General features: G+C 41.3%; 1 protein-coding gene across 1 annotated transcript; it reads left to right on the top strand.

The window, feature by feature from the left end:
- Nucleotide 1: 1 nt before the first annotated feature.
- On the top strand, nt 2–22,691 carry RPA1 (replication protein A1). The gene is made up of 17 exons (XM_027691048.1): nt 2–119; nt 487–534; nt 805–883; nt 1,426–1,534; nt 2,127–2,215; nt 6,809–6,895; nt 8,109–8,241; nt 9,180–9,282; nt 10,394–10,462; nt 10,603–10,795; nt 11,887–12,026; nt 13,622–13,770; nt 15,048–15,180; nt 16,375–16,551; nt 17,837–17,944; nt 21,209–21,295; nt 21,668–22,691. The coding sequence occupies exons 1-17, from the start codon at nt 87–89 to the stop codon at nt 21,773–21,775; spliced, it is 1,845 nt and encodes a 614-aa protein (XP_027546849.1). The 5' UTR covers nt 2–86; the 3' UTR covers nt 21,776–22,691.
- Nucleotides 22,692–25,639: the final 2,948 nt, after the last annotated feature.

Raw genomic sequence — 25,639 nt, 5'->3', positions numbered from 1 at the left:
GGACGCGCCGGAAGAAGGGGGCGCGGCGGCGGGAGGATTTGGCGGCAGCGGCGGGAGGATTGGGCTCTGGGGGTGGACGCGGCACCATGAGCGTGCGGCTGAGCGAGGGGGCCATCGCGGTGAGCGGGCTCGGGCTGTGCTGCGGTGGGCTTGGTCCTGGCAGGGGGTGGGAGGTGATGCTGGGCCTGGGCGCCGTGCCCGGCCCGGTCCTGCGGGGAGAAGCAGGCCCGGTCCCGGGAGGCGGGTGGCGGGGGGTCTGGTCGAATCCAGCCGTGACAGCCATGCCTGCATCCCTCAGGCCCTTCCACCGCAGTTCCCGCTCAACTCCGTGGGTGCAACCCGTCATAGGTTGGACTCGATGGTCTGAGATCTTTTCCAGCCGCATGGATTCTGCGGTTCTGTAGCTGCGGGTCTCGGGGCGTTCCCGAGGGAGGTGGTGGCACCTCTCTGAGGGTCTCTTACATTTCGTTTCCTTTCATTCTCCAGGCCATAATGCAGGGGGAGAACGTCTCCAAGCCCGTGCTGCAAGTCATCGTGAGTGCTGTCCCTCCCCTCCTGTGCCAGTCCCTCCGTGTCTGCATGTGCTTCCCGCGGGCTTCTGAGTGCAGCCAAACTCCCTCTGCAGAGGAGCCGAGCCAGGCTGTCGTCCTTTTAATTCTTCTAATTTTGTTTTATATTACTTGGGCTATGGTGATGTTAGTGCTCAAAAAAAGGACCTCTATTTGCTGACTGTGTCACTTTCTGGTTTTGAAAAGTTTCTGAGAAAATGACAAAAAGTATTTTGTTTTCTTTTACTCCCCCCAGAATACACGGGCTATTGCTACAGGAACTGGGCCCCCACGTTACAGGGTGCTGATGAGTGATGGGGTTAACACACTGTCCTGTGAGTATGACAAGCTGCAGTGAGGTTTTTTAAGTGTGGAGATGCTGATGGTGATAAAGTTTCCAGTCTAGTGATTGGGTGCAAAGTGATGGAATGAGTATTGAAGGAGAATGTGGCTTATACTGGGCCACAGATTCTTGGGTGTGCAACTGCATATTATCATTTAGGTGAAATCTTTGTCTTCTGGAACTTTCTTTGTGAGCTTTAAGCAATTAACTTGCCAGAGGGTATAATGAAAATATAGAAACCTATACATGTAACAGTAGTTTTAAAGTAATTTAGCTTAATCTTTTTTTGCCTTCTTTGATATATAACCATTCTAGCTACCACTGCACTGTGAAGTGTGGGGAATAAATACAGTGTAATTTATGCTCAGTTTGGGTGACTTGTTAGCAGTTACACTGTTTTCTATGTCTTAACAAACTGAGCACCTTATAGATCCAGGGGGAATACTCGACTGGAAAAGTTATATCCAGCCATGGCAGCCTCTTTTAGGGCTGGCACGTGGAAGTTGTTTGAATGTTTTCCCTCTGTTCCTGCAGCCTTCATGTTGGCAACACAGCTGAACCCCCTGGTGGAAGAGGAGCGCTTGTCAGCCCGGTGTGTTTGCCAGGTTAACAGATTCATTGTCAACAGCCTGAAAGATGGAAGGTATCTATGTTAAATCTTTAAGTACAGTTCATTAATATTCACTTAGAGTTATCTGCTGTGGAAAAGAAACAGTGAAGGTATCTTGTTACTTAGGTGTTGTGGAATCTAGTCTTTATTAATTTTTCTCCTCTCCTATTTCCTCAAATATTTTGAGGGGATAGGCTACTGTAAAATGAGAAGGGATCCAGGTGAAGTTATTACAGAAAAACTGTGTATGTGTCTAGCAGGATATGAACCAGGTTTGTATTCTTTTTATTCAGCGTTTTTTGTGGGGAGAACACAACAACTATTGAGGCAGGGAATGTATTTTCTCTTGTAAAACCTGCTATGATTTTGATACTTTCAAAACACAATGTTGTTTCTAGCTATTTTTATACCTGTCATCATCTGTCCTTGATGCATTGTGATACTGCTTCAAGCCTACTTGTCCTTCGAGAGAGAGAGGGCTAAGTTGACAGTGGAGAGCTTCTCTTCCAGATCCTTCGTGCAAGGAATCAACCTCTAATGTTTGTTTCTCTTACCTGCTGCAAAGGAGTCTGACGGACTTGCAGAGGGAGTGAGAGCCTTAATTGCTGTTTGTTCTGTCTTGTAGGAGAGTGGTTATACTGATGGATTTAAATGTTCTGCACACTGCTGATGAGGTTGGTGGGCATATTGGGAATCCACAGCCGTACAATGAAGGTGAGTGTCAGTAAGCAAATACTTTGCTCTGAGAGCCTTCCAGCTGTCTTGTTTCTTTCGCTTAGAAAAAGCAGTTTTAAGTTGACAGTTGGTCAGTTTTGTTATGCCTGGAACAGTGACGTCCAGACCTTGAAAATACCTTTTAGTTCTGTAACACAAAATGGAGTTTGTTCGTATTTTAATAAACTCTACACTGTGGCTGAAGCTTCAGTCTCCCCATGGTGTTGGGAGTATCTATACCTTACAACATTGACAAGCTTTTATTATATGTTAGTGGTCTCTACCACGAGTTCCAGTAAGTAAGCGGAAGCTATTTTATGTCTCCTCATAATGAGTGATCAAATAGATGATAATTTCTTCTGTCTGGAAAGAAAGCAGCAGGAGGAAGATGGAATAATGATCTATAAAAGTATAAGATGGCGTGGAGGGGATGAATAAAGAATGATGAATATCTCTCTCTCTCTCTTTTCTACATTCATTTGATGCTCTTTAGTTCTCATATTGTCAGGCAGTGGTTTTAAAACAAAGGCTGCACTGCACCCCCGAACTGCACAGTTAAATCATGGAACTTGTTGAGGTGGGTGCCAGAAATTGGCACAGGTTCAAAAAGCAATTAGACTTGAGAGAGAAATCCATTAAGGGCTGTTAAACATAACAATACATCCTCTGCATGCATGTTAGGTACAGGAAGCACTAAAACTTAAATTGCTACAAGTACATAGACGAGAGACTGGTATGAAAACACGACCAGCACGGACTTCCCTAAGCACCCATTCCTAGCCTGCCATCCCAAAAAGGATGATGCACTGGGTGGACCTTAATCTGACCTGCCATTAGTCTATTTAGTTTTGTTATTTTGCATAAGCAACCATGTTCTTCATTTTTCATGTGCTGAGCTTACGCTTCTCATGCAAACATTTTTTAAATTAAAACACTCTTTTTCCCCCTGAGATACGTTCAAAGGTCTGTTCTGTTCTTCCAGTTTTGAACTTTAAAAAAGAGGGAGAATAATAAGCACATAAAGAAAATATTTGAACAGCTCTGTCAGTGATGTATATACAGATAATGGCTGAAATTTAATCGCAAATAGCTCTTGAAGAATTTTTTTTTTACTAGTAGAAACGAATTAATATGTTTTTATTACTAAGGTACCACATATTGGTGGCAAGAGTTTTCTGTAGGATATTTTGGTCAAACAGTGGTGGTAGGTACACTGCTGATCTGGTTAAAAATCTACTTTACTAATCGAAGTAGGAATTAGGCATTGTTCGAAAGGCAAAGACATCTTTCTTCATTAACTTTTCTTTTTCCAAGGGAATTAGAGGGGCGTTTGTTAAATGAGCCTAAAGAATCCTTTGTTCCTTTGATAGTTACTTAGCTAATTGCTGTTTAAAAAATGTGTTGACATCTCAGATTTTATGGTTTAATCCCACAGTTGCTGTAGAGACCAAGATTTTCAGAATAGCTACTGAGCAGACTGTTTTGTGCCTTTCTCCCGTTTCCCTGCCTGTGTGATACAAGAGCTTGTGAACTATAGTGTTTTTCCGTTATATTGTTGCTTAGAAACGACTGAGAATGTGGTATCTGAGCTGAAAATATACCTTTAAGACTATAAATTCTGGTAAAATTACCATTACTCTGATCAAAGTTGTGTTCTTCATTTGGTCTTACAAAAGTACTCGGCAGTGAAGATTTCAAATCTAAAAGCTTTTGGAGATGACACAGGTCTGTGGTCATAGTAAGTGTGGGTTTGCACTAGATAGTTAAGAGATGCCAAAATTGATTTGATGCGTATTTCATTTTAGTACTGATGTTATTCTGCAGACGTCATAACCTTTTATTTGGTACTATATAAGGATTCTGTTACAGATGATGGTAATAGTTTATATATAAAGTCTACTTAACCCAGCCTTGCTGCTCTGCAGGCTGCCAGATTTGTCTTGAAGGCCTTGATACAATGGCAGAGGTGTATTTCAAGTTGGAGATTCTTTAAGTTCCTGTATATATTAAGAAATTGTGTTTCCGAGGAACACTCAGCTAACTCAGAACGAGCATCTTAAATGTACTTTGTGGTTTACATTAAAAAAAAAAAGTTCAGGTATTTAAAAAATGGATCTTTAGTCATTCTTTTGGTTTTGCTTGAAATACAGATCTCAAATTGCCAGACCTAGGATTAAGGAATATTCTTTCCCAGACTGTAATAGCACACTGGGACCCAGGGGGGTGTGAGAAGCTGGCTTTTGGCCACTTTACGCAGGAGCAGTAGGTGGTTAATCTGCCTAACAAGGAAGCTGGAGACACAATCTTCTTATTACAAATCATAAAAACTTTTCAGGCAGCATTTCATAATAGTATTGAAAATTAAGACTGAGCAGTTTAGTTCTTGTTGAAAACTAGATGGTTGTGTTATTACTGTCATTAATCTCATTCAAGTTACTCCAATGCTGGACTTTCTTTTCCCTATGACAATTACTTGCTACTTATGTTTAACTTCTGTCATTAATCTTTCAGTGTTGAAATGTTTATATACTTCTACATTCACTTAAACTCTTTATTCTTGTCCTACCCACCATTGTGATTAGGTATGAGTTCTTTCAAAGTCCATTTTCATCCCTTCTCTCCCCTCCCTGCTGTGCTGCTGCTCAGTGCTGGGGCAGGTCATGGCACCGTGGCAGAACCTGCTGGTAACAAATTATTGGAAGCAGAGGACTCCTGTAACCTGGTTATTACATTTGATTGGGCTGTGGGGCAGTTTCAGCTAAAAAGGTCTTGGGTTTGCCTAACCCACTGTATACAGCAGAAATGTGATCAGCTATTTCAAGTGGTTTTTTCACCTCCTGCTAATAAAAACTAACAGCGAAAACCAGGCAGTCTCGTCGGTTTTGTGAGCACTTTAAGTGATCTGTAGGCCACCAGCCACCAAAAATCACAGTTTAGGAGTCCCTAGGCTCTACAAGCGAGAAAATTGGAGAGATATTTCTGCTACTTCTGTATTTGAACACATGCACAGATGTGTGAATTTATTCTTACTCTGTTGAGAAACACTCTGCTGTGGGTAGGCAGCCATTAAAATGCGAATTTGTGTTTCATAACACCCAAGTGTTCTAATGTATGTGGTGGCCTTTGGTTTGGTTTCTGGTGTTTTTTTTTTTAAATTACAAATTCCTACAGAAAAAAACACATTTGGAACAAAAGTAGCAAGGAAGCCTCTTGCTGTTTCATATGCACATTCCTGTTCTTCCTGAATATTCCTTCCCTGACCAAACATATTTTTCTCTTAATGTGTTTTGTTGGGGTTTTTTTCTGCCTTCTCTCGCACAAAACAAATTTGGCTGTTGAGTGCTGACCCCCTGAGCACCTGAGGCCACCGAGTGAGGGTGAGACCTGGCTCCTCCATCTAGTGGAACCTGCAGTAAATACACATTTTGCTGTTTGACGTCATGCTGTTGCCAGGGAGACTTCTGTCACCAGTTCACCGATGTGACTCTACTGCGGCAAGTTAGAGGAGCAGATTGGTTTTTGTGCAAGGACCTTGTTTTGGGTTAAAAATAACCAGAGGGGTACCTCTGTAGGCTGTGCCACATCAGGCAACGCCACATCAGGGTCTCCTTGTGTTGCTTCTGCTCCTTTGCCGTAGTTTTGTGCCATCCTTCTGTCGTGGGATTCTCTGCTTTTGTTCCTCGTCATGTTTATAGGCTTGGTCTGACCTTCTTTTCCACTTTGCCTGACCATCTTCCTCCTCACATCCCAAATCAGGGAAGCTTTGCCTGCTCAGGCCTAAATCTTCTTGCAAACCAATGGCTTAAGAATTAGTTGTGTCCAAAGGGACAAAAATGTTGGATATTTTCTCATCTAGAAGCAAATTATTCTGTAAAGGAATTCAATTTTTTGAATGGTACATTAGTTTTTTAATGTAATTTTCTCTAGATATGGCCGTCTGCTCTTTCTCTTGTAATTTATCATCAATTTAAGGCAAGTAAAAACCCTGGAATCTAAAAAAAAATGGATGATGCAGACTTACTATGGCATCACTTTGATCCCTAAGCAATGTACTGCTGTGTGCCAAGAGGGGCTCTGGTGAATGCTGAAGTGATAACTCCATCACCCCCATGTTAAATATCTTCATATTTTGGAAATAAAATACAGCAGGTGTTTTCTTTGTCTTGTGTTAACTTCAGGCTTGACTTTACCCAGTGGATTTTTGGCCTTTCCCGAGTTTTAAGACAGAATTCTCTACAGTTTTTATCTTAGCTGCTAGGTAGTAGCAGAAACTACCTGTCAGAGCAATAGCAGCCGATAAACACTGAAAAGTTGTCAAGATTACTTCAGGGATGTCCTTTTAAATCACCATCAGCCCTGAATTCTTTCCAAGTAGGAAGTAGTTGCTTGAGGAAAAAGATCTGACTGAAGTTCCTCCATGGTAATATTCAACAGATAGCTTGCTACTGCTATGTCTTATAACACCTGAATTTTAGCCTATTCTCTGTGTTTTAATTTTTTTTTTTTCATGCGAGTCCTTTTTCTTAAAAGGCTGAAGGGTATTTTTAATTACTGTGCTCCCTACTCTATGGTCTTTTTTCATTTGATTACCAGGGCAAGGGCAGCAACGTCCTGCAGCTCCAGCAGCAAACCCGGCACCCAGCAAACCCCAGCAACAAAATGGCAATTTGTCAGTAGCAGGTAAGAGTAATCCTGGGCAGGAATTCTGGTTTCCATTTGTGCAGTGAGAAACTACAGCTCGAATTTAAATAGAATCCTTTCAATAATGGTGTTGCACAAGAAACGCTCCATTAAGAGTAACCTGTGCTTGACAAGGTGAATTATCTCAGGGGGTTACTGTACACCTGGATTTAAAAGGGAAAAAAAAATTTGTCTCCCTTCCCTCTTCTTCCCCAAGGGAAAAGAAAAAAAGGAAACAACTTTATTCAGTTTACACTGCTTCATCCTGTGGTCACCTAAATTAGGCTGCAGTTAGTAGCTGGCTAAAAAGTATGTTATTGATGCTGAGATATTGAGGCCAAACAAGTTTAGGTGGTACAGGACTGAAATTACTTGATAGTACATCTAGAAGCGTGGCTTTTTTTGATCAAGATTTCAGTGAGATGCTGAAAGAGGCAGTCAATTTAAATGTCAGTCTGTAGACAGGTTTTTTTTTTTGAGCTAAAAAGTTGTCAATCCTAACTCTTGGTGCTGCTTTAACTTGTCTGTACTCTTTACTCCTCTGTTTAAGAAGTATTTTTAAATAGTAAAATTTTGACATTTGCTTAGAAACTTGCAGCAGAAAACAAGCTTCCCCTTCCTTACTTAAAGCTGATTATAAGTTTTGTGCTTATACATTGACGAGATTGAGTTTGGAACTAGCAGTATCACTTTATGTCAGAAAACTCTGTGATTGGGGGGTATCACTGCTTAGTTATTCCTCCAAGTGGTGTAGGTCTAAAATTCAATGTGCCATCCCCATCCCTGGAAGTTTTCAAAGCCAGGTTGAAAATGGGAAGGTGTCCCTGCCCGTGGCAGGGGGTTGGAACGAGATGATTTTTAAGGTCCCTTCCAATCCAAACCGTTCTGTGATTCTGTTTGTTGCTAAATACTTGAGAATTTATTGCTAAATAGTTGCTTCTCACTTAAACTGTGTTTAAGTGGTTGACTCTGGACACATCTCCACTTCCAGTGCGAGTGCTCTAAAGGCCTGAGAGTGTCTCCTCTGCAGCATTTTGCAGCCTAGAAAATACTTATGACCAGGAGGGGAGTGTTCAGTGGAACTTCACCATCTCTGTGGCTCCCCGTGTCATGGTGGGAGAAGTTCTGCCTGACCTTGAACCGTGAGTTGGTTTTAGCCCAGCTTTTGTGTGGAAGACTGAAATTCCTTTGGCTTTTTTGTGGTTTTTGGAAGGTCCTGCTGCTCCCAAGTACCACGCTCCCTCCAACCAGTTTGGAAAAGCAAGTGCTGCCAGTACAGTGAAGACACCAGGAGGGTCCCAGGCCAAAGTGGTGCCGATTGCCAGCTTGAATCCATACCAATCCAAGTGAGTTCTCCTGGTTTGCCAGGCATTACTCATTTCACAGGCATGAGGGAACAATAGCTTCTTTTTGCTTTTCTGGGTGTGAATCTCTGTCAAATTATTCATTGAGTTCTTTTGACTTTATTGGTTGAAGTTCAAACAAAGAAACCCAACAATAGCCACAAAACCACACAGAGAAATTTAAAAAAAACCTTCATAGAAACAGCTGATGGGTTTTTGTTTTAGGGTTTTTTTTGTTTCTTGTTTGGGTTTTTGTTTTGTTGGGGGGGAGGGTGTTTTTTTGGTGTTTTTTTATCTTTTTAAATTGCATCAACACTCCCAACAATCTGAGATTTGCCTTGGCATTCATTGTCTTGATGCAGCAGCCCTGCTGAGCTTGATAGGTTTTTAATATTTTAGTTGAAAATCGATTGACTTCTCTGTTTTTTTCCCTAAAGCAGCCTTCTTTTGGGTAAATTAATGACAAAACAGCTCAGTAAGCTATTCACTTTGGCTACTGTGCTGTTGAAAAGCATGAGGATGTAATTATTTAGTGAATGACATTTTTAAGTTATGCAAACTGATTTGATTACCCAAGTTAAATGCGAATCCTATAATTGAGCTCTTGAGTTCTAGTGTGGCTTTTCAGAACAGGCAAACTGCTGTGTGAGAAATGTACCCTAGAAGAGTAAAAGATTTGAGGCCTGCTTCTATGCAGAAGGATTGTTCACTATTATTATCATACTTTATGGCTGCTTTGTTGCCTTCTCTACAACATTCTGCCTTTAATGGTCTAGGCCATTAAAATAGAAAGCAGCGGAAAAGCAGGTAGAGTTGCTGAGGTGCAGTGGGAAGATTCTGACTTTTAGATGGTGACATTCTGGTTCCAAGGGTTTGTCAACTCAATCTCTTAAAAAAAAAAAAAAAGAGACACAGAATAGTGATTTCTTGCACGATTTCAGGTGGACCATTTGTGCTCGTGTTACCCAGAAAGGCCAGATCCGCACGTGGAGCAACTCCCGTGGTGAAGGAAAGCTCTTTTCCATAGAGCTGGTTGATGAAAGCGTAAGTGTCATATGTTAAGACAAAGATAATGTATGCCAGATGCTGATGAACCCTTCATAAAGACAGAATAGGGGAAATAAAGTGTATTATAGGAAATGATTTTTTTTTTATTACGACTGAAACTTGTATCCCTGCATTCATTAAGTTGCGCATCAACGTGCCAGTTTTTATCCAGAATGGAGTCTTAAATGTGCAGCATTACTGATTATTTTTCATCAAAGTCTATAGCGTGTGACTGGATTTTTGCAGCTTCAAAATATAGTTGTTTATGCAAACTGACAATCTAATACTGAGTGTCGTGGTAGTTTCCTGTAGATTGGGAGTGACGTTTCATCCTTGCTGAGCTACACCTTACAAAACAGGGAGTGAGAGAAGCGTTGCCTCCAAGTTACAAGCTTTCAATTTTCATGAGGAAATCAAGAGTACAAATTATTGCAACGCTAAGAAATTTCCTCTGTGGTTTGTTTGGGGAATGGTATCTGGTTAATCTAACTAAACTTGCAGTTTGTCAAACCTCTTATCAAATTACAGCCTTCTGTCGTGAAAACAAACAAGATTCTGCTAGATTATATTGAGTATAAAATGTGAGGTTAATAAAGTAACGCGTTGTCACCAGGCATTTGTTTTCTCTGCATACTGTCTGTATTCAATTTTTTAAAAAAAACCAGTGTTTATATCCAGTGAGTGTATAATTGTTATTAATTCTTACGTAAAGACAGTATGTCTGAGTGGGAGCCATCACAATACACTGCGTGCTAACTTGTGGAGCTGCGGGGTCTATTTGAATTTATTTTATCAATGCCAGCTTTACTGGCATTTTCAGAGGTGTATATATGATAGATGTAGTTCTTATGCCTTTTATTCTGAAGCAGTAGATATACTAATGAGACTTGAATATGAGATTTGATTGTCAGGTGTAGAATATGTCATTTTAGCTATAACTACAAAGGCGAAGAGAATGTTGTTTGTTTCTCACATGCCTGGAGCAAGCCTGGCAGACCCCACTGTGTCTTGCAGAGCTGATGCCACTTAACATTGCAAAGATTTATTTTTTTTTTATCTTTTTTCATGCCAAATTTCAGTCCTGACCAGCTCTCCTGTTTTCCTGCAGGGTGAGATTAGAGCTACTGCATTCAACGATCAAGCAGACAAGTTCTTTCCACTCATTGAATTGAACAAGGTATGGTATCTTTGTGCTTTCTTAGACTGACAGGAGCTAGAAAAGAGGAACTTCAGCATAGCAAGGATTTTTAAAGGTGAACACAGTCTATTTTCTCTGACTACTGATAATATCCTCTGTTTCATTGCTTTCTCCTGTAGGTATATTATTTTACCAAAGGCAATTTGAAGACTGCTAACAAGCAATATTCAGCTGTTAAGAATGACTATGAGATTACATTCACTAATGAGACTTCAGTTGTGCCCTGTGATGATGCCCAGCATCTTCCATCTGTTCAGTTTGATTTTGTATCCATCTCTGACTTGGAGAACACGCCCAAAGACTCGATTGTTGGTCAGTCTAAGTAGCAAAATGGCAAACTCTAAAGCTTTGAAGTTTTATATTTGTGTCCTGAATACTGGGCAGGTAGTGAGCACATGGTGCTTTGAGTGTTGTCATCTCTTAGTTGAAGTTGTCCAGTGATGGTTGCCATTAAAAATGTCTCAGACAATTTTCCTGCTTGGATGTCTTTGCCCTGTTCTCTAACAATATATAATGATTTTTCTTCAAACTTCTGCTTCAAACTAAAGACAGCAAATGATACTTGTTTATTTTACTATGATCATTGTTTTCCACAGAAAAGGGCTGAAAGAAAAATGTCCTTGCTCAGCACGTGTGCATTTCATACCTTCTGTGGTCTTGCTTTCTTTCACTATCTAATTATCTCTGTAGTGATTTTGGCATAATTCATTGCATCCAAGTCCAAGTTGCATGACTGTTTTGGCTTGCTTTGTGAAGTATTGGAGGCTTGTTTTTCTGTAATTTGTTGGGCAGAGTACTCCGGAAAAATCAGAGGCTTGGGTGGGGGTGAGGGTTCTCAGGTTTCAGAGGCACAAGATGCCTGTGATTCAGAGACATTCAGCTGGGAATTTTAAAGGTAGATTTGTAATGCTAAAAATGGTGTATTTTTAGGGAGTGCAGAGGGATTTGTATTGGCCCTTACTACCCAAACATGCAGACTTGTTTGCACTGCTTAAGGTTGTGGGGCTACGTGAAGGCACGAGCCAGTTGCTTCATTGTGTTACAGTCACTTTGAAAGCCCTTGCTTGTGATTTAACAGCAAGTGTGTGTTACATGATCAGGACTGAAGTCCTTTGACAGAATGTGATGGGAAAAGATAGTACAATGCCTTGATCTCTCTAATGTGGTGAGGCTTTGCATTCATGAATATCTTAATGAATGCGTCAACAAAATTAAAGCACTGAAGAGTTCTGTAGTGGAGCATTCCTACCATAATACTTAATTTCCATATCAGATTTCATTTGAATAGGGAGCTAGGATACAAGGTAAAAGTCTGACAGTAGGTTTGAATTCTTCTCCTGTGATCTTGTATTCCCCAATTGTGACCCTTGAGTAACTCTAAGTAAATTGTAACTGTTTTTCAGATGTAATTGGAATTTGTAAGAGCTATGAAGATGTCACTAAAATTACAGTGAAAGCTAACAATAGGGAGGTTTCAAAGAGGAACGTGCATCTGATGGATACATCAGGGAAACTGGTGACAGCTACGCTGTGGGGAAATGAGGTATGTGCTCTCTTACCTGTTCTTAAGCAAAGGTTCCTTTGTGTAGGGTGAGGAAGTGCTGTTGTCATCTGAGATGGGCACAGTACTCACACAGTCCTGGGTTTTTAAGGATCAGGGGCCGAGAGAAGGTGAAAGACTGTCTGGTTGCATTCAGGTGTGATGTTCTTAACCTTTCTCTGACAAACTGCTGACATGATCTGACTAATGTGTTCTGAACAACTGCAGACATTACGTCTCAAGCCAAACTACTGAAGGTAACGGGCTCCTGGTTTAGGAAAGGTATGAGTTGCAGTTTGATTATGGAAAAGCCCAGTGGGTATGGTTGTCTCATTTGAGATGAATTTCATTTGTAGGGTGGGATACATGCTACCCTGCATAAATTGCTGCGTAACGAGGGGGTTGAGAGGCTGTATCTCAGACTAGGAGTTTAAAGCATCAGAGCCTTGGAAGACAAAGTTTGAGTAGTTGCAGTAAACTGCTTCCTTATCTTTTTAACAGGCTAGTTTGTTTTCCTCCGCTGTTATAGATACTTAGGGATTTATGTTCCAGTCTATAAAATGGGAGTGATCCTGCCAGCTTGACAGTGATGTTTTATGGCTAAATGATCAAGTGCAGGTACCTAAACACCATTAACCATCTGCTGATATAAATGAAGTAAACTTGAAGTTCAGTATCACAAAGACTTGAGGTTGAACCAGGTTGTTATAGGAGAGACTACTGGTATTCAGTTCCTGGCATGACTTCCAACAGAGATCATGGTCTGCATTTTACAAAATTAAATCTGTTTGCTTGCTTGTAGAATAGAGAGCTCAACGAGCATTGAGGGGGAGTGATGTGTGGCTTGCAGCTGGCACAGTTAGGGTTAGAATCACTATGTCCTTTATAACAGTCATTGCCATGACTGCTGGGATATGTTTTCTGTTCTTTTTGCATCTCCTGGATACAGTGAATGCTACTGCAACTCCAGCTTGTTTGTAATCTTTAAGCACATGATCTTCCCTTTGCTTGCTGAGTGGTGTGGGGGGTCCAGAAAACCTGTACCTTTCAAAACCTCACTCATGCCATGAGGTTCTTTGGTAGTGTCAGGCTACTCAGATAACAAACTGATGGCAGCTGAACAGCATTAAAGCAGCTTTATGAGAAAAAACAGAAAACGGAAAATTGAAAAAAAATGTTTGGTCAGCATAGCTGCTCTTCTCTTTAAGTGGTAGTAGAATGGACATGATTGGCTCAGTCAAGCTGAGCAAGTTGTTTGATCTCCTGAGGAGTCTAATATGACCAAATAATTTCTCCTGTTTCCATTCCCATAACCCTTCTCCCTTTCTGAAATTCTGGTGTAAAACTGCTAATGGAGGGGATCAATCCTTTTTAACAAACCAATGGTGTGACTTAAGGATTCTCTGCTTCCCCAGGAAACAGGGTGTTAGGATTGCACCTTTAATTGTTAGCTGCCTTTGCTTAAACTCCTAATGACATCATTCAAAATCTTACCTTTTAGATACCGTGAGATAGTTTTGATCTGTGAATTACGACCACAAGTTCAGTACCTTTACTGTAACGTGCTGCTAATGCTCTCTGTTTTTTCACACATGCAGGCTGAACAGTTTGATGGCTCCAGACAACCTGTGATTGCCATCAAAGGAGCCAGAGTCTCTGATTTTGGTGGCAGAAGCCTGTCTGTCCTGTCCTCGAGTACAGTTGTCATCAACCCCGATAGCCCAGAGGCTTTTAAACTCCGAGGATGGTATGAGTGTGTTTATGTTGATTTATTTCAACCTACTGCAGAGTATTTGTTTTATTCTCTTTCTCTGGACTTGAGCAGTCTGTAAAGCACTGAGGAAAGGTGGCAGAGGATATGGCTTCCAAGGCTATAGAAACTTCTCTTGCTTGGAAGCCTTTAGATCCTGGAAGGCTGTCCTTCTTAAGTTGTTCAGTTCAAAAAACTTTTAATTCCATGACAGACCTTGAAAAATCGAACTCGGAGTAGTGCATGCTGACCCAAAGCCTTGGGAGGCAGCATGAAATCAGGCCTGACCAACTCCACTTTCTGAGGCATGATCTGAGAGAACAATATTTTTTTTCCACAGGCTTTTCCATTGTGTGGAATCTGATACGCACTCCGTTAGTATGGAGGGACTATTTGACGTCTTCCAGTGTCTAGTCCTTACCAGATATTTTTCAGATAGCAAAATAACATTTTATTGTCAGGAAAACAGAGTGATTTCTTGGTTTGTTGCATCTCCTGTAGGTAGTTGCTTAACTGTCTGCTGTAACTACAAATATGGTGAGATGTGGTGTGTGTGAATAAGATTAAGTGCCAACAGCATCAGATTCGTGAATCCTGGGTTTTTTAGGTTCTGGTTACATCACCCAAACATGGATGAAATAAATGGCATCCTCCATTTGTCATTGAGCTGTGGTTCTCCTATGCTTCAGAGGCTCGTTGAAGATAAAATTGATTGTGGGTCTTTGCTATTACTGTCACACTTTAATTAAGTTCCATTTTTGAGCCCCGTTGGTGTGTTTCTGAAATCACAAAGCCCATCGCAATGGGATGGCAGTACAACCTTTTGGTGAAGAGCTGTGCTTTCTTATTTTAACAGAGGAAGCATAATCTTTTCAATGCTATTTGCTTTTTCTTTCGAAGCTGCTGCGAAGATAATGGTACCATGTAATTTAATTTTAATTATGGAAATATCTTGATGCCCTTAAATCTTGTTATCTGCCTGCCTCTAAGAAGTGTGCAGTGCGTGGTTTGACCACTAGCTGGCAAACAAATTGCAGTTATATAGAACAAAGCTGTCCTCCTTTTGTGGGTTTATAAAATACAGTGCTAATTAAGTCAGACTATTAACTTATTCTGAAATGCTATTTTTGTTTGCAATATACACATATTACTGTAATTGTTTCCTTTGCAATCATTGATAAAAAATCCCTCATGTATCGAGTACATGAAAATAAACGTAGGCTTTTGATAAGTCTCTATGGTCCAAAAATAGAAGTTCATCTCTGTGGTTCCAGGTTTGACTCTGAGGGGCAGCTGCTGGAATGTGCCTCGATCTCTGATGTGAGGGGTGGGCCAGCAGCTGGAGCAAATACCAACTGGAAAACTTTGTTCGAAGCCAAATCTGAGAACTTGGGACAAGGAGATAAGGTAAAGCATGGCCACTTAGTACAAGCCTTGTGTATTGGGGATAAAATAAAAAGCTAGACTTTATGCAGATATTCTGCTTATTGAAGTGGTCCAGGTGTTGAGCAATATGTGCTTACTCTCTTGGAATTTACGCCATTAAATAATTTCGCTGTTTTTCAAATAAATTCAAGCTTGTTGCTGATGCAACGTGATACTGTGTTGGCAAGAGAATTCGAAGCCTTGTATAAATGGAGGGGGAATGTTTTCACCCCAAAGATGTTCATATAAACAGAGTGTTCTAGGAGAAACAGGTGCATTAGGAGGAAGTGGTTTTCAAGGGTGCACATTTGGTCAATAGAAAAGCTGGTAATAAACCCCAGGTCTCAGGCTTTCCAGTCCAGAAGCCTCTCCAGGCTTATACTGCTTCTTGACTTATTTTTAACTTTTTTTTGGTTTTTTTTATACTTAAGTGCTAATTCATTTGGGATGCACAAGAGCTTCTATCCATGGAAAAAACCTTTGGAAATAATAGAGTGGTTTGGGTCGGAAGGGACCTTAAATATCATCTGGTTCCAGCTTCCCCCACCATGGGCAAGAATGTCACCCCCTAGATCAGGTTGCTGAGGGTCCCATCTAACCTGGCCTTGAACACTTCCACTTTACTTGTCATTCAGCTATTTTCTGTGAAAAATTTTTGTACATGCTTCTTGAGCAACCTCTGTTTTTCTGCTGAAAGACTTGACCGTGGTCTTAAGCCATTATGATGATTATTTTAGTGTGGTGAGTGGGTATTTTGTTCTTTAGGCTATAGTTTAATCAAATGCTTATCTGTAACACTACACAATAGGCTTTCTGTTTTTTGTATTGGTTCCCAAAAGAAGCGTAGGAAAGTGCAGAATCTTAATCCTGTGAAAAAGTGGAGATTTGAACAGACACAATGGAGAATCAAATATGCTTTATCTAAAGAAAAACCTAGCAATTGGAGTTTCCTGCAATGGAAACACAAAATAATCTTGCTGTAGGGGCTTTATTAACATAATGGGAGCTGAAAATTATTGCAACAGAGGGGTTGATTTACAGTTTCCCAGTAATCCATAGCTGTTAAGCTTTTTAATCCTAAATATCCAAGTTATGGGTGCCTTGCTTTTGTAGTTAATTCAGAATTGGAAAACATTGAGTATTTTGAGGCTAATGTTGCACGCTCACCCCTCCTAGGCAGATTATTTTAGCTGTGTGGGCACAATCGTACATCTGCGCAAGGAGAACTGCATGTACCAGGCATGTCCCTCGCAGGATTGCAACAAGAAAGTGATAGACCAGCAAAATGGACTCTACCGTTGTGAGAAGTGTGACCGTGAATTCCCCAACTTCAAGTACCGCATGATGCTCCTGGTGAGTCCCGTGGATTGGAGCAGAGGGCGTGTCTTGCCCGTGTTCCCTGAGCAACCCGAGCGGAAATCTCTTTGGGAATGGGGTGTTGGTGCTGTCTGCCCGCCCGTGGTGCCTGTGGGTTAGAGGGTATTTAGATGGTTCGTAAGCTGTACCTGAGTGAGGGATGTTTCATTGAGCTGATTAGCAGTTTGTTTTCCTAGTGCTCCAATTAAAAGCTTTTCTCCTTGCCAAAAAGTTGATGCTAGCTCAGTTGATTCTGGTTTCCAAGTGTACTATGCAGTGCAGAGTACAGATGGCCTCCGCCTCTTCAGTAGTGAAGATAAACTGAAGTAAAATGGCATTTCTGGAGAGCAGTAATTGCACTTTTACAGCTGCTACCTATATTTAGTACAGTTTTTTTGGTAGGTATTGTTCTGTCTCATGCTTTAATGGAGTCTACTTCAGAAAGTTGTTTGAGGATTATTATTGTGATGCCCACTTACACCATAAGCATTGAACCTCTTTCTGCTTTATATTATAAATTAGAGTTGTATCTGCTTCTTAGAAGTGCTGTGCCAGGTGGGCATGCAGAGAAAAGGGAACTATCCCTGCAGTCTCACTAAACATAAACTGCTTCTGAATAATTTCTATTAGATAACTTCTAGGAACTACTTTACATAGCCGAGTCATTGTCAAAGAATATAAAGGGGATACTGAGGGTGCATTCAAGACCTTCAGAACAGTGTGTCTCCTATTTTCCCCATTCCTAATTGTCAAAGCAGCCAGGACATGCATGTGAGGCTGGCACTTGATCTTTAGTGCTCTGTCTTGTCCTTGAATGTTTTGCTGGTTTCCTCATAACATGACATAGTATGACATGAGTTTATGCTCAAGTACTCAGGTATGTACAAAGTAAATGCAGTTTGCAGAGTTGCTGTTGTCCCCCTTGGTAGTTGTTGTTTTGGGCTACCTGTTCTTGCTCACAGCTCATCAGTGACAGCAGGACACAGCTAAATATCCATTGGTGTGCACCACTGTGATCTTATTGGCCTCTTCCTGTGACACAATCTACTGTCAATATTAACTTGTGTTAGGTTATGTGGCATTCTATGGAGCTTAAAAAAAAGTAGTAAGTCACTGCCTTTCACCCTCAGTGACTGAAAGTACAAACAGGTAGAGTTCTGATAGTTACTGGAAATTCAAAATGCTCTATAACTGTGAAATAATTTTTTTTGTGCTGTTTTCTGTCTTCCTTGAGAAATAGGCAACTGGACAAAACAACCTTTTGGGTTTTGTTGTATTTTAGGTGACCATTGCAGACTGTCTCGAGTATCAGTGGGTGACTTGTTTCCAAGAGTCGGCAGAATTCATTCTTGGGCAAAGTGCAGCTTTCCTGGGAGAACTGAAGGAAAAGGTCAGTCAATTAGCTTATTACATTTTTCCTGTATGTATAGACGTTGAACTATGTTTCACATATCTTGCGTTGGGCTGCCCTCAAATTTGTTGCTTTTTTTTATCCTTCTGGTAAGGAAATATTCTTGTAACGTTGACTTAGAAGGCAACCCTGAGAAAGATGTAAGGTTGGTGTGGAACACCAGTGCTGATCCATCAGAGCGTGGTCTGATACCTGTGTGTGCATGAATAGCAAACGTGGCAAAGGCAGTGGGTTACGTTCATGCAGTTGCTGTGGAAATTAAGAGCATTAATTGAAACAAAAAGTGCCATATAAAAGAAAGGGGTATTCTGTTTCATTTGTCAAGAATTTGATTTGCCTATTCTCTGGGTGACAGGCCAGCTCAGCTCAGCCTGAGGTTGTTCTCCAGATGTTGCACTTCAGTATCTTTTACAAGTTCACAAATCATTGCTTCTCTGTCTGAAGTTCTTGGCAGGGACTTGTTTACTCTCCTCAGGATTATTTTCCACGGGCCATCTGCCTGGAGAACAGAGATTTGCCTGGTTTCCCCCATAGCTTGCTCCCACAGTCAGTCTGTCTACCTCTGAGCTCTTTTGGCTGCTGAAAGCTGGAGCTCAGCCTGTCCTCATCACCTGGACCTTGAGAGGCAGCTGATCTCTTGATATTGCCACAGCCTTTAGAGGACTGACAGCTTTAACACGTGTTGACTCCAGCAGAAAAGACAGGCTGTTTTATCATTGTACCTGGGTTGGAAGAATCTGCAAAAAAACCCTGGTTTAGCAATGAATGCTGACAACATTGTCCCTAATGTGTTCCAAAAATTTGTTTACAAAACCGAAAAGTTCCAGAACACTTTGTATGTATCTTTGTAAGTAGGCAGGAAGCTTTTTGAACTAATGTGTGTGAGCCCACTTCTGCTAAGGCTCTTCTTTCCCCACCAAACATCATCAGAAACTTTGTGGGTCATATGAAAACCATGACTTGTACAATGGGTGGTTGGCAGAGATGCTGATCTTTCTTTGACAGATGAGAGCAGTTTTTTAAGGCTGTAAGTCATTAAACACTAACAGGCAGTATTATCTTCCCTTTGTGACTCTGTGCTTCTCTGCTGCATTTTTCTTTCTTCCAACCAAAATAATCTTTTTCTGATTTTTTTTTTCTTGTCTACTGTATAAAAAGTGCGTGTCTTTGTTGTGTTTTTAAATGACGATGTGGAATGCATGATAAGTTCTTGAATTGCATATGAGCCTTGCTGTGCTCCCAGGCTAAGGCTGGTTGATTCCACGACTCCACAGATATCCCAGTTGTTGGTTTAACCCATTACTTGGCTGTGGGAGGGGAATTAATCAGGAGGGATTGTTGAGGATGTTACCCTGAGACACTGTTGTAGACCTCCTCTGCCTCTGCAAAGTGGTTCTAGTTTTCCTGTAATTTACATGCAGGAATGGTTTTTGGAAATTTCCTGCACTCTGGCTATCAAAGGTGAGGGGTACAAAGCTTATGGTTCTGGAATGCTGAGTTTCTGTGCTATTAGGAAGGCTAGAGACCTCTGTTCTGTAGGAAGATATCTTCCTGGGGAATTCTAATTAGATGTGCTTGCACTTTTGCGTTTCCATTTTCAGACGTTCTTAACTTGTCAATATTTTCTTTCTTCAGCCATGCTTAATCTCTGCTAGAGTTTAAACAAAATTTCTTAGTCACTTTTCGTGCTGAAGAGAACTGGGTGGGGAAGGAGAGACAGCAGATCCTATGTACCAGTACAAACATGTAATGTCTTTTGAAGAGCTGCCTAATGGAAATGGCTGAGGATAGAAAATGGAACATAATATGGAGTGAGCCCTTGAGCGGGAATGCTTTGTGTTCCAGGAGAAATTGGTTTTGATTTGACACTTTTATGAGCCTTTAAAAATGGTACTCAATGCATTTGCAGTAAGCTTTTCTTAGTGGTTTTTCTCTGATAGAGCTGATGCAGTGTCTTGTGAAATTGGTGGGAGTCTTTTCACTGCTCACAGTATGGTTTGAGTTCATGTACAGCCAGTGACCACACTAAGCACAGATATATGTGCAAGGTTTTTCATCTGCTTCTCCACTGTGCTTGTTAGTTACCAAAGGAGGTAATGTGGGGTAGCAGTGACTGCTTTGCTGAGGGCATTTTCAGCTCACTAATGGTTCACATAGTTTGTGACTGAGCTGGAAAGCGAAGCCAAATGCTTTATTAAGTGAGTTCTCTTATCTTCTAATCCATAGGATGGTCAGAAAAAGGGTTTTTAATATTCAGGAAGGATATGCCTGAATTCTGCAATCTACAGCTACTCCTGTTCACCTTCATTTGTTGTGCTTTTCTAAACCTTAGGAGACTTACTGTGTAGTGTAAAATAGTGCTGCACGCAGTGAAAAACAGCAGATGTAACACTTGGAATATGAGTGGAACTGGGGTGGGTTCAGTTCCAGATCAGATGCTCTGTCTGCTGCTGGAGTGACTGATCAAGTCAAGTGCATCTGGTAGATAAATGCATTAATAATTACTTGTCGGCATCATCGTGGGGCTGCAGGGTTTTTTTTTGGAATGTCAGCAAAGGTTTTTACAACTCATTTTTACAAAAATAAACTTTTTTTTTTTCACAGTCTCCACAACTTGCCTGCTCCTTTTCTACTGTTTTGACAAAGTGCCTGTTATAAGTGATGATGATGATGATGTTTAGTGTTCATATGGTAATTAGACGCAGCTTATGTTATAAATATGACAGAGTCTTCTAATGGTTATAAAAGCATGTTCAAAACATGCATCCACGTTTTTTATAGAGCGTCCTCTTAAGCAGGTCTGTGTCAGGGTGTGAAGGATGCACACAGCCTTGATGGATAAGCAGAAAACCAGAATGCCTAATAAGGCAATTAATGGGGAAATAGTTAACTCTGTCGGTGTTTGTGATCACAGCAGAAAATCAGAATTAGCCAGTTTGGCACCACGAGAGAATCTTGTGTAGATATATAATATTTTTGTTTCTCTACACCCAGTTGCAGATTGGGTGCAATTGTTTGTTATTTTGTTTAGGCAGCTAGAAAGCTTTCATGGTTTTTCTTAAAAAGTTTTGAGTTATGGTTTTGGCATCTAAAATGTGATGGAAGACTCAGCTCTGCCTGTGTGGTCCAGGTAGTTCCACTGTTTTGCCAACCCCCACAAAAGCTGAGCCGCTCTCAAAGTTCACGGTACTCACAGGAGCCTGGAGTGCCTGCAGCTGATACCTGTCTTTGTCCTTCCCACAGAACGAGCAGGCGTTTGAAGAAGTGTTCCAAAATGCAAACTTCAACACGTATGAGTTCAGGATCCGAGTGAAACTGGAGACTTACAATGTAAGTATTGCCCAAAAGGCAAATAGTGTAGCATGTGGCTTTTGTAGTTTGACTTGTCTCCATAGGAGGTGACTTCCTCCTCTTATGTTTGTGGGGAGAGGTTTCCCTTGCTCACAGTGATAGAAGTTTCCAAGGATCACACAAATACTGTCAATGTTGAGCAGTGAAGGAGGGATCCATGCTGCTCCCTCTCGGGTTTATCAAGAGTGGCTGGTTTCAAATGAAAACAACATACCAGCTCTGGGAGTCGTGTTGGCACTCCCAGCTAACCCAGATACCAAGAGCAGTAAGTTACTGGGGCAGAAGGAGTTTAGAACCAAATGCCTGGAGTGCTTAGTGTTCTTCTTTTACATGCTAAATTTCTTTTCTCAGGATGAATCTCGTATTAAGGCCACAGCACTGGACGTCAAACCCGTGAACTACAGAGAGTACAGCAAGAGGTTGATTGCCAACATCAGGAGAAATGCTCAGCTGGGGTGAGGAGGCCGGTGCTGGCTGATTGAACCTAAAACTTCCAGGAAAAACTCAATAGATAACGTTTCGTTGACTTTTTCCCCGCCCTGTGTGTGACAGTTTTGCATTAGTTACATGGTCCATGGTAGTCCAGTTTAGTGGGCTGAGTGATTTGATGCATTTCTCTGGAGATACGCCCCTGGTAGGTAAGAGTGCACTTTGATGACCACTGTTTTCTAGACTGTTGTGGTCTGTTAAACTCCTGACAGCTCTAAAGAGGAATCTCTAGACAGTTGCCAGGGTCTTGAGACAAACCATTCAGGATGCCTGAAGTAACTTTGCTTTCTTATTGTATGTAAAGTTGAATTATATAACCATTTTGTCTTCTTTGCAAGGGAGTAATGACAACCTTGACACTTTGACTTGTTCAGCAGAGGGTAGGAGGAAGAGTGTCATCCAGCTTTCAGATATGGACAAAGGAGAACAGGTCTATTAGTACAAGTTAGTTCCTTCCCATAGAATTCAAAGGCTTTCACTTTCCACAGGTGCCATGCAGTTGTTAATGCTTGGAATGGCAATATGGTAGAATTATTAATCAAAGACATATCTCTTATATCTGAAGAATATCCTTCCTTCAGGGTTTAATAGACTGAGTCAGATGGGTCTGATATTAATCAAAATTGTCTCTTCTGAGGAAGGCAGATAAGCATTGACTCTCCATCCCCCAGGGAAATCCAGGCAACTACAAAGCATTGCTTTAGTTTTCTCTTCAATTAATACTATGGATTTTTGACTGATTTTTTAGCTCACATTTCCTGCCTATACATATTTTGTGTATTTGTATGTTCAGTTTCTTTGGTTTTATTTGTAATGATATTAATCAGAAACAGGTCTTTAAATGGGGGGAGCTTTGTTTCAATAAACACTGTTTAATTCCTGTGTAGTGAATTTTGCTTTCTTTGAACACCAAAGACTTCTCATTACTGGAAAGCAATTAATTAGCTTTCATAATAAGCATTCACTTGGGGGAGATGTTACCTTATTACAAACTCTAAGGTTAGACAGAAGAATGAAGACTTCTTTGCCTGATGTTAACAGCATGGAAATGCAGTGATATTTCCACCATTTCTGTGCCTGAGAATGCTGATGAGCTGGCACTTCTGGGATTTTTATTGACGTTTACACAGCAGTCTAAAACTAACCAGGCTTTGAGATTTGTTCAGACATAGAGCTAGTACAGAAAACAGTAATTATGCTACTGGGCTTTTCAGTCAGCAGAGCATGCTAGCTCTGTGTGCTCCTAATCACATTAATTATGTGTTCCCTGGCTGCAGCTCACAGCTTGGCATTTGCTGCACAGCTCCAAGCATCCAGGCAATGCTGCAGTGGGTCTCTGGTAGCAAAACTGAAATTTATTTATTTATTTTGCTTCATAGAGCATTGTTTCTTCATGTATTCAGTTGGTAACCTTTATTCCCCATGATTTCTTGTTTGTCATCTAAAGTCTTGATATTTAAGTACTGTAAATGCCATTTCCATTGATGGACATGAAGCACATTATTCTGGGCCCATTAATTGCCAACACAACCCCTTCTCTTTTGGATTCTGAGGATCATGACTGGGTTCTTCTGCTGATGTCTTGCATTTTTTTATTGAAGTATTTGTTCCCTCTGACCTTGCTTATAAAGCATTGAGTAGAAAATTACAGTCTTCAGCACAGTTCTGGATTGACAAATGGTAGGTTAGTGGTGATAATCCATCTTTCCACTCTGGTAACCAGTCTTTTATTTCTGCTCCTCCTTTTCCTATCCCTCCTTCCCAGTTTTAGGAAACTGGGAAGAAGTGGTAGTGCACAACGTTCCTTGAGGCTATTTCCCATTCCTGGGCCTGTAGACTCTAGGAAGTGTTTGTGTTGGCAGGTGTTTGCTGGCTTTGCAGCTTTGAGTGTTGCACACCTGCCTCTGCTGGGGCAGCTCCTTCTTCCAGAGGGAATTGCTGTACATCCATATTGCTGGGTTTACTATGCCATCAGCCAGAGCACTAGAGATGGAAGGTATCAATACTCAAGAGCATTAAGGTATCTTACAGGATCAGCTGAATGACCTTGAAAACTGGAACAGAAAATCAACTTAAAACAGTTTGTGTGAAAAGCCATTTATTTGAGGACTAATAGAAAACAACCCTCTGCTGTAAAGTGGATGCTCATTAGTGACTGAAGAGTTGGAGGGTTTTAATCATGCTTTAATCAGCTAGTATAAGATAAAAACATCAAGCTATGTGAGGCAAGGTATTTCTAGTGTAGCTATACAAGTGCCATAGCATTATATAAGCCTCTGCTGTGAGATCTCATCTCGAATGCTATGTACAGCTCTGGCCTGCTACGTAGAGAGGCAAAAAAGAAACTCAGCTGGGGCGAGTACAGAGGAGGACTACACCACTGAGTAGGAGAACGAGGATCTTTTTTAGGAGGGGCCTAGAAGAGCTAATATAGCAAAATGAATCCTGAGAGGGGCATATGATTTCCCACTTATATAAAAGATATATGCATATAACTATCTATCTTGCTTCCTTCCCCTGATCATAGGCTGGAACTGCTGGAGATAATTGGTTAATAAATAGTTTGTCAGTCAAGGGAAGGTGAGGTTCTGAAGGAGTTTAGCTGAGGAGTGAGGGCAGGGGAGCTGTGGAGGTGTCTCCATTCTCCTCCCACCTTGTTGCCAAGTGGCCACGCCATTCAAACCCTGGTAGATCCCTGCAGCCACTGGCACAGGCCATGGAAAACAGGACTCTTCAGAAGGCTCTGGGCTCTTTTGACTGTGCTAATTAAGTGGACTCACAATGCTAATTGGAATTATTGGCAAACTAGCCTGTGTCTTCCTTCCCTTCATATAAATCTCCTCCTGCTTCTGTCCAGGTTATGCTGGATGGCTTCAACCATTACCTGGGCTGAATATATATTTGCTTGATTCAAAGGATTCTGGAATTCTTCGTAACTAGATCTCTGTGAGGTGAGGATTCCTGTGGCTGCTCAGGTTTTGCTTTAAATTAAATGTACACAGAGAGGATGAAATTGGGAGGCTGCTGGTTTCGAACAGGCAGGTGCAAAGGCAATTACACGAGAACATCAAGTTCTGCATGGCCGAGGGAAGATCTGGAGCGTGGTCTACCATGCTGTGTTCAGGTAGTTTGCTGTTTGTCTTAATTCCCACAGGTGGGATTGAACTGTGTTTCCACTGTGCGTGAATTTTAAATTAATTGTTAGTGACCCTTACGAGTCCCTGGAGGGGAGATTCTGTTTGAGTCAGATCTAGTTTTTAAGATGCATCAGGTGGTTTGTTGTTTGTTTGGGGCTTTTTTGTTTTGTTTTGTTTTGTTTTTTAATTCCCCAAAGTAAAGCTTTGAGGAGTAATACATTCTTAGAGCTGTGGTAAGGCATAAATGGTGGTCTTGGATGGATCAGGAGTGACTGGTAGCTGGTTGTTTTGTGCTGTGTGTGCTATGCCTGGCAGCTTGGATGAGTGTGTGTGTGTGGGCTCCCCTGTTCCAGCACGATGGGATTGTCCTTTTAGTGCAACGAGTGTGAGAATGGAAGTTGATGAGTCTGATGTTTTGATTCCTAATTCTCGGTGATATTTGCTTTTGCTGCCCGAGATGCAGCGTAACATCTTGATGGGGGGAGGAGGACGTGCTTTCCTTCCACGTCTTGTTTTGTCATCTTTCCTTTCCCTTGGCCTTCTTGTTTTCTAGCCCAGTGACCTTGAAGTGGCCACTTTGGAGAAGAGTGGCCACTCCATAGGGCTTCTCCACCACCATGGTCCTCCTCACTGGCTGGAGGAGTTGCCCCTCAGGGCTGCTTAACTTGACTCAGATGGGAAAGAGAAATTTCGTATC

This window comes from Neopelma chrysocephalum, unplaced genomic scaffold, assembly GCF_003984885.1.
Source record: "Neopelma chrysocephalum unplaced genomic scaffold, ASM398488v2 Primary Assembly neopelma1_82, whole genome shotgun sequence".
NCBI classification, from domain to species: domain Eukaryota; kingdom Metazoa; phylum Chordata; class Aves; order Passeriformes; family Pipridae; genus Neopelma; species Neopelma chrysocephalum.
Note: the sequence above shows the minus strand (reverse complement) of the source record. Positions and strands in the feature narration are given on the sequence as shown.